The following is a 9,473-nucleotide window of genomic DNA, read 5'->3' as shown; positions in this document are numbered from 1 at the left end:
GGAAATATAAATCATCAATGGTCTTGGTACCAAAACCCAGTTCTTGTAGCTCAGCAGTAACACTGCACCTGAGTGATAATCAAGTGAGAAAGGACTGATATTCCCAGGTATCAGGGTATTTTTGTGATATTGTTTTAAACACCTCTTGAAAACAAATATGCATTACACACCAGATGGACATGAAACCAAGATTTATTAAAATACCCTTAGCATATTTACAATTGGGAGCCATGAACGCAATTCTCTGCAAATTCCAAAAAATATAGTTCTATCTCTTAAAACAAATTAACAGAGGTATCAACAGATTAGGATAAATATAATCTATCAGAGATAGAATTCTTTGAATAGACAATCTACATTTTACTGACCAATATATATTATATACAAAAATATACTTGATATGGTGATCAAGTAGTGTCAAGGAGGAAAACACACACACACACACACACACACACACACACACACACATTTTCATTATGTACAAATCAATATTGGTTTCTTCACCCTTTCTTTTTAAAAATAAATACTTCATTTAGTTGCAAATGACATTTACACATTCAACTCATTAGCGTTTCCCAGCTTTGACAAAATTAAATATGCAAATTAGAAATACATATTTTTAAAAGTGTAAAGGGAAAAATACCTGAATCCAATTAGCTTATTATATTTAGAAATGTCCAAGAGCATGTAGTGTAAGGTTTCATGTCTTTAAAGTGCCTTCTCTTTTCCCCAGTGTCTTCGTTATTGCTTAAAAGCCTTTAAGATGAAATCTAAAGATTGGCCTAATAGTTAATTAAACAGAAAAGCCAACCTTTTACCAGGTCACATAGTTGACTATTCAGTACACACTTATACTTTCTGTATATGCATTCAAAAGTGTAACTGTTACTATTAATCTGAAAATAACCACAAAGTATGAATATCCTGACTCAGATTAGGGGTATATCTTTGAACTAAGTGTAGTAGTAAGAATGCAGAGACAATAAAAAAGCCTTATGATTCAAAATGTTTGAATTCAGTCAGTTTGTCCAGCAGCACAGAAAGTTACTTGAGATAAAAAAAAATTTAGTCTTATGCATCATAGCTGATGATCTCATCTGATTTACAACTTGATCAAAAGAATGGCCACCCATTGGATAGTTTTAAAATAAAACGTAGGAGAAACTGAGAAGGATTAGAACAACTCTTCCCCAAAGCCCTCCCACTTCCTTAAAATAAAGTAGAATAAAATGAAAAAGAAATGCATTTTCCATCACTTTTATGGATTTTCCCCTTTGCCTAAGTGATGAGGTGATGCTGACATTAACAAGAGGCAGTCACACCAGCATGTCTCACGTGGGCTTCTTGGTGACAGTGGAGTTCCCTGTCCAAAGGCCCAGAAATGGCACACAGGGTGTGAGAGGATGGAGTAAGGTCTGAGGGAGACAGTCGGGTGCCTATGATGCAGAGAGGTGAGAAAAGCTGAGTCCAGGAGAAACTGTAAAGGCAAAGTAAGGAAAACTTAGCTGTGGGATGTGAAGGAAAGGGAGGCTGAAGCAGATGTACTGAGAAAAGAGAAGTAAAATGAGGTTAGGTGCCGGAATCACTTTAGGATAAGCTAAGAGAAAACGTGAAGGTCCATGGACAAGTAATCTCATAGAAATGTTCTGAAATTGAAGGAACTTTTAAACCAATTGCAGGCCAGTTTCATAGGGGTACCTGCTTTTCCAGCACATGGTCTCACAGTAACAATACAAGATACTGGGCACTCCCGTTTATCTAATATGGATTTCTGGAATTTCCATCGAAAAGCTGCACATGATATAACCATGGCAAAGATTACCAGCTCCCTAATGATGCATTATCTCAGCAAAACATTGCACTGGCCTTGTTCAAATTTTCCTTCTCTCTTGTCTCCTGCTTTTCTTTCATTTCATTGCTTGCAAGCTCACAAGGCTGAATGAAGACAAATGACCACATGGATCAAATGCATTTTAGGAAGCAGCATCCAAGGTTCAGAGTATCATTAAGAAAATGAAACACTGCAGCACTTGAAGTAATTTACATTTCTGTTAGGTCTGATTCATATTAGGATGCTGAATGATCTCACTTAGGTTCTGGGCATGCAGGCTAGTGCTTATTTTCCAGGCCAAAGCATGATTCCCTAAACCAAAATCCAAGAACAACCTGCTTCCCACGCTAGTCTAAATTAAAACTCAACAAAAGGAAAAGACTATGATGAATCAATGACATGTTTTCTCTAAAGATTCTTAAAAATGATCCAACTTCTAATTTTAAATGTTTTGTCTTTTTAAGAGTATCTTAGATTATCTCTTTAAAGGAAAGTTCTTTTCTCTTAACACATATACCTTTTAAAGAGTCTATACACAGGTGGCAGTGGGGTTGCATTATTTGTGTCTTGGGAATTGTAGAATTGCATTACTATAAAACTGACAATTTTGGGATAGACAGATGTTTTAGTAGACCCCCAAATCCTATTTGTGTCACTGCAGGAAAACAGGAGGATTGTTACTAGACTTTCCTTCCCATACATGGATTTGTTTCCAATGGAAATGAATGCCTCAGTGGAGCTAAGACTACCTTCTTTATGCCTTGGTGATCTGATACATGATGGAAATAAGATTATATTTACAGACAAGTTGTAAAGAAGAACAAAAAGGAGCTATTTATACTTTATTCAAACATACCTAAAATGTAAATTCTGAATGTCCTTCAAATTTCTTCTTGGGAAGAGCATTACAATTTTTGTGTGCTATGTACTCCCTTTTATAAACCTCATAGAAAGAAAATGGAATTCAAAATTCTATCCCAAGAGTTACCAAAGAGTTGTTCATCTCATTTCTAAACATATATTGTCCATAGCATGGGGAGATACAGAGGAATGTCCCTATGTGCTCAGTGGTCTATGGGATTAATCTCTCATTTTGGAAAGGTGGACCTGGAAAGCTAACTCACTTGAAGAGTCAAAAATACATTTGCTTCATGAGATGTAAGTGTAAGGAAGCTCTGGAAGAGAATGATGAAGGAAAATAGGTACGACTTTGCCAAAGATGCTGATGAAGCATTGCTGCTGCATGCCCGAAAACACATGATTCGCTCGATACGCTAAGTATAAGATAATGCATTGGCAGCTTACACTATAGATGGGGAGGAATATTTATTCTTTTGAAGAGTTTCATAATGTCTCAGTGTCTGTACAGGTAAAATTTGGTGACATATTCAGTGTATGTGACAGTTCAAGTATGCTAGAAGGTTGCTTATTCCATGACATATTCTTTGGTTGTGAATTTCTACTGAAACTGTGGACTTTTTTCAATTTTGCTAGCCTAATGTTATCAAGTTTCATACAAAGAACCAAAAAAATAGCCAACAGAAGTAATTGGATCAGCCTTCAGAAAAGGAAACAGATTGGGGATTTTGAGAATCCCCAATTTAAGAAAAGCTTAAAAAATAGAAAAGTATATGAGTATACATAATATGCAGAGGAATAGACTAATGGCTTTTTATCTATCACTTTCATATGGAAAATTGAGATTAAGTTATTCTTCCCCAGATTAAGTACTTCATAGATGTGATACACACTGAAGTCTGGAGTTCATGCGAGCTATTGACTAAAGGGAACCACCATATCAGAGGAGAGAGAGAAAAGATCCTCAATGGCACTGGTAATCACCAGGGTAGTTAGGAGAAGGGCTGTGGGTAGAGTGCAAAATGAATCCAGTAAATTTTACTTGAGATCAGCTGACATACAGAGTGAGGCTTGATTTGCCTCCCTAATCTCTTTGTTGGTAGAAACTGCAGGGTGGTTTAAGAGCCCGAGTTAGCTAGTTGCCATTTTAATACCTTTGCGTTTTCAAGAAGGCTGTTAACTACACAAATGTCCAAAATGCTAAGTTTATATCACAGTATTGGTTAAGAGTCTTGGAACAAATAAGGCTACTGAATTGGCTTCAAGTTTGACATGTTAAAATTCTCTTAAATTCACTGCTTCTCAGCAAAGCACTGATCTGGGAGAACTTGGTAGATTGCCCACTTCTTGGGAAGGGAGATGAAGAATTGTGAAACTAAAATTCAGTGCTTCTAACAAGGTGTCAACAGCTGACGGATGTGCAAAAATGTCACAAAATGGGCTTCTGACAGTCACATGAAGCTGTGTAACAGCCTGGTTATGCCTGGATTCCGCTGCTAATGACCTTAGGAATATTGCCATGTAAGTCTAAAGGAGAAAGATCTGCCGAGCCTGGTTTTTGAAGGTGCTTTCCTTTAAGTTAATTCTGCACCAATAAGAGTTTCCAAGCAGCCTGACTGTGTTTCTATAGCTGGAAAATGGAAACGTATCCAATAAGTTATTTGTATTTCGGAAAGGCTTAAAATGCCTTTCTTTTGAAATCCTTCTTTTGAAATCCTTTCAGGTTGGCCACATAGATTTGTTTTACCTATGTGGCAGGTTTCTTTATAAGGATAAAGTGACAGGCATGCATGAAAGTTCATTTTTTTTGTTCAATTGACTCTTTTTAGTTGTAGGGTCCCTGAAGGTAAAAATAGCTAACATATGATGTGGAGTATTTGTGGCCTTCTGGATGTTCTAATTATTTATAAAGTGCATTCTTATGAGAAGCCAGAAAAAGAAAATTTTAATGGTCTAGCATTGCTCCTATTACATAACACCATTACTTCTTACACGTAGGTTTTCAAACAAACAAACAAACAAAAAAATACTATTCAGGATAATCCTTGGCTTTTTCAAAGCCATAATCTAAAAATTGCCTATTGAGGCTGAACTCTCAAGTGGGCAGTAGTTTGTTCTTATTCTTTTCATAACCATTAACCATCATAGTTGTTTAAATTTTTATGTGCTTCAAATTTCTAAAACATTGAGATTTCACAATATGTCTATTGTTTGTGGTTCAGGAGCTGACAAACTGATAAGCTAATTTGTGGATTACAAAATCTGCTGAAGCTTTTTATCTGCCATCTACCTTTTGGCCTTTTTATTTTGGGGGGAGGCTCTGATTCAGAACAGTGAGGATCAAAAATAAATAAATAAATAAAGCTCAAGTCAAAAAGATACTGTTTTTTAAAAATAATTCAAACTACTTAGTAAAATCAGATATTTGACATTTGGGTCAGATATGTGGAGAAGGGGAGAAGGCTATGTTTTTGAATTTCTTCTCTTTTCTCACCTAATAAGGCCTCAAGTTGACTTTTATCTTTGTTGTTGTTTAAGGTGGGGTGGACACCAGCACTATACAATAGACCAATTTAGGATATCAGGGAATTAAGAAAGGGGTTCCTCATTAATGTTACAGTCTGATTACTGGAAAACAGAGCCTACAGGTCTGCACTGCTTCTTCCCTTTAATACACTGATGAGTCACAGTTTGTGGTCCTGCTGGATACTATATCCTGTATCAATAATGCTAGGCAAGGACAAAGTAGAAATGAAAATAAGAACAGAACTTTCAGAAAACAAAAATATAATTAAAATGACAACTTCCCTTTTGTAGGCAGCAGCATCTTAGAGAGACTACAATCAGGCCAACAGAGAAATTTTTACCAAAAAAACACTTACATCTCTTCTGCTATATCCGATTATGGTCCTTGGAAAAACCATACTAATGACTTTTTAATTTTGCTGGAGGTGTATAATGCCACCAACATGCTGTATTTTTTCCTTCAGTTTTTCCAGCAGGACTATATGAGCTTTCCATCTGGGAAAGGCCTTATGTTACTTATGAAAAAGAAGGGTTCTAGAGGAGACGCAGCAGATACATAGCTTCTACTGAGTTTACTAGGGTAGGTGAGGCCAACACTCAAACTGATATCCAATTCCACAACCATGCCAGCAATTTGCTTTAGCTAGAACATTTAAACATGTAACAGCACCACTGGATTTCCTTACTTTACCTCTGATTTTATAAATTATTTCTCCATAATTCCAAAGTAGTTACAATGAATGTGTGAAAAGACATCATGGATAATCAATATAAAGAATGAAAAAGCAACTGCTGGGTAACGGCCATCTCTTATGACCCCAGCCTCCACTACCATCATGTCCACCATTTTCTCAGCCACACTAATTTTTCCAGCAAGTTGTCTCTTCTTGGGTTAAAAAAACAAACATCATATCTCCTAATCTGATTGTTGATGCTTCACAGGTTTAATGCCTTTCACCTAAAATGCCAACATAATGCTTTAGGGTAATATGGAATATACTTGCATGCTTAGTGACTGTTGTCAATTACTCATGCAAGGATCTGAACTGCTGTCAGACTGTGCCTTTAGACTTCATGAATCTTGCCTACAAAGGGACAAAGCTATTTGTAAGTTAAGCCTCCCTAGAATCTGACTAGTGAGTCACATTTATGTGTCTAGTTAACGCGGTGTAGCAATCTTGTCCATTCTCCTGTCTAATTCAGGGGAGGCTGTGCCTAGAAAAGCCACATAACCCTATTTGCTTCAAGTGCTCAAGCTGCTAGGCAATAACCCAACCACCTTTTCTCCATTAAAGATGTTTGGACACATCTGTCACATTTAACACAATCTCAGCTGCATCTCAGAGGGATCATTTTAAAGGCCTTCAGATTCCTTCAGGTTGAGTTCCAAGGCATGTGGAAAACTGGCACTTTTCTTCTATACAATGAGACTAGATGGAACGTCATGAAGCAGAGGATGGCTATAAGAGGAATTTATTTTAAACTGGTGAATTCTCTTGTTTTTCTTCACAGTCAAGTGAAAATAAGAGAACTCACATAAGAAAGCAGTATGGAAAGCTTCTTGCTCACAAGCAAATTCAAGTCATTTTAATCATGGAAGTTCCTTAACAGCTTTTCTATTTTGCTTGTCTCATTTCTTCACTTTAAAATAATAATAATAATAGTAGTAGTAGTAGTAATGATAGAGTTACCATATTCCTTCCTTTTGAACTATCAAAAAGAATGATTAGCACCTGCAAGAATATGGCTTCAGTGTCTTGATTTGATCTTGACTGTGCATTCTTGATTCCCGAGGTTGGTATTATATTAGGATACGCATTGGCTGAATTGGTTATAGGACTGTCCCTGAGGGAGCTGATGATTGGCAGGCATATTTCGAAAAGACTTTCAGGCACCTGGCAAGTTCAAAAGTTCTGGGAAGATACTGGAACTAGGAGCAGGCTCCATGGGGCAGCTGGATTAGGAAGGAAATGAGAGTCTCGCTCATCTCTAGACAGTCTTCCAACAATTGGAGGAGAAAGCTTGGTTCTCCCTTCAAAGCATAAGAATGATAGTCTTTGATCCTTTTCTCAGTTCACCCAGTTCTTCTCCCGTCACATGATAGAGTCAAAGAGTAGGGGGCCGTAAGGAAAATAAAAGGTGATTTCCCTCTGTGACTCAGGCTTCTGATGTGTTTCTCACTCAAAGTTTAATACTGATGTGATCACCTTCTTTTCATTTTGATGTAAAGAACTGTTCTTCTGTCCTTACGTTTTTCTACTTCAAAGACTCCTGATTTACCAGACTCCATGTGCCAAGGCCATGATAAAAGGCTGTAAGTAGCATTTACTCTTCTGTCTGGAAACCGCCTCCTGGGAGTAGTGGGAGAGATCCAGCCACACGGTCACAGAATGTGACGGAGAACTCACCTTGTCTGTGCACACAGCATTGTTCACTCATAAACAGTGGGAAACATGAAAGGTGCTCTGACACTAGGTAGTTTGTCTAAGCAGGTGCTGACTTTGAACAGATATCAGAGTTTCTTCTAGGATTTGGGGTGCAGAACCTCTGCCAGTCAAGGAAATCACAATAAACTGATTAAAAAAAAAAAGGGGGGGCTTCACTGAATAGCTGATGTCAACTGCCTGCATCATAATTTGTTTTCCATGAAGTCTGTGGCTATTTATCACTCACACACAATTCCATTCTCTCTCCTTTCTATTATATGGAAAACAGTGAAATCATTCTCCTACAGTCTTGGACTTTAAAAAAATAGTTTTGGTAAGTTTTAACATTTTTAGTGAGAAATATTCTGTAGGATTTTGCTGAAACAAGATAAAAAATAAGACCAACAATCAAAACAACAGCATGTAAAGACCAATGTCTGAACTCTCCCAAGGCAACTGTCATAAAAAGGTCCTTCTCTTTGTCTATGACAAGATTATAGATATCAAGCTTGAAATCTCAGCTTAAAAAAAAAAATTGGAAAATCTTGGTAGTTCTTCTGGTCGTATAATGAAGTAGTCTGAACTTTCACAAAAGCAATTATTGAATAGTCTTATAACATTGCCTTTAACAGTTATGTATTGTTCCTGTGGCTTAATAGGGAAATTCTTAAAGAAGGCACAGGGTACTCTTTGCAGATGACCTCAGAAAGTGATGAGCAAAACAAATATTTTCATGACATATCTTTCAAGAACATCCTGCAGCACCAGTGTCACAAAGGAGCATGCAAGGTACGACATCTCTGCTGTCACTGTTTTCATGTGTCTCCATCTCAGTTGGTGGTCACGCTGGCTTCCTTCTGTCGCAGTCTTTCTTTCTGTTGTTAAAGAAAAAAAAGTGGATTTATTATCATTGCTTCATCAGATTTTTAAACATCTTTCTCAACTATTGATAAATTTCTCAAATTTTGATCTACAGGACTAAGTAAATTTGCACCAAACACACTAAAAATGAGAATATCTCTGACCGTTCTAGTTACCTTCTCTCCACCTTTATGTCCCTCCAAAAATGAAAAACAAATAACCAGCTAATTAGCCAGCTACATCTATCAATAATACCAATCTTATATGCCAGGCTGGCTTGTCCTATTCTTTCTCTATGACAATAACTCTGCTATTCAGACACTTTTCCTATCCCTACTTTTGGATCACTGATCAATTAAGGAATGTTCAAGAATTAGTTTCTAGAGAATAAGGATAAGAAAAAACATATTGCCTCCAAACTGAATGGATCTGGAAGTGATCAACTTGGAAGAAATGAACAAAGACCATATAAAGTGGAAAATGATCAGATTTACTCAATGCAGAATGGCTGGCCCATTTTGCCTTAGATAACTTTCTCTGCTCTCTCCTAAGCTTCCTTTCCAAGGGAAAGGGCATGGAATTCTACTGGAAAGATGTAAAAATAAGAGCTCACAGACCCTTACTGTTTCTGTGACTCAAGGAAAGTAAATATTTTAAGCATAATAAGAATGAATGTGTCTGCTTTTGGGGAGGTCAAGTAGAAGATGAGAAAAGAAAAGTATACTTCTTTGGAAAGGACAGATACAAAGAAAAAACTCCTTTTAGAAACTATTCTCAGCTACTTGTGCTCTATGAGATATGGTGTTGCAGTGAACTACTAAACTGGAATAAATGTAAAGTTAAGTACATAATATTTATCTTCTTTTAAGACAACCTCTAGCTATGTTGTGCTCCTCCTGCCTCAGCTTCCCAAGTAGCTGGGGCTGCAGGTGTATGCCACTGTGCCTGGATTTTAGAGTTGGCCAGAAATA

General features: G+C 37.0%; 1 protein-coding gene across 2 annotated transcripts in view; it reads right to left on the bottom strand.

Annotated features, from left to right (window-relative positions):
- Window positions 1-209: 209 nt before the first annotated feature.
- Window positions 210-9,473, bottom strand: part of FMN1 (formin 1) — a 491,267-nt gene continuing 482,003 nt past the window's right edge. For both annotated transcript variants that reach the window (XM_006141689.3, XM_006141690.3), the window contains one exon: window positions 210-8,516. In XM_006141689.3, the coding sequence (XP_006141751.1) occupies window positions 8,472-8,516 (45 nt within the window). In that variant the 3' untranslated portion in view covers window positions 210-8,471. The remainder of the gene's footprint in view (window positions 8,517-9,473) is intronic.

This window comes from Tupaia chinensis, unplaced genomic scaffold (genome assembly GCF_000334495.1).
Source record: "Tupaia chinensis unplaced genomic scaffold, TupChi_1.0 Scaffold000062_1, whole genome shotgun sequence".
In the NCBI taxonomy this organism is placed as follows: Eukaryota; Metazoa; Chordata; class Mammalia; order Scandentia; family Tupaiidae; genus Tupaia; species Tupaia belangeri.
This window is presented reverse-complemented; position numbering and strand designations above follow the sequence as displayed.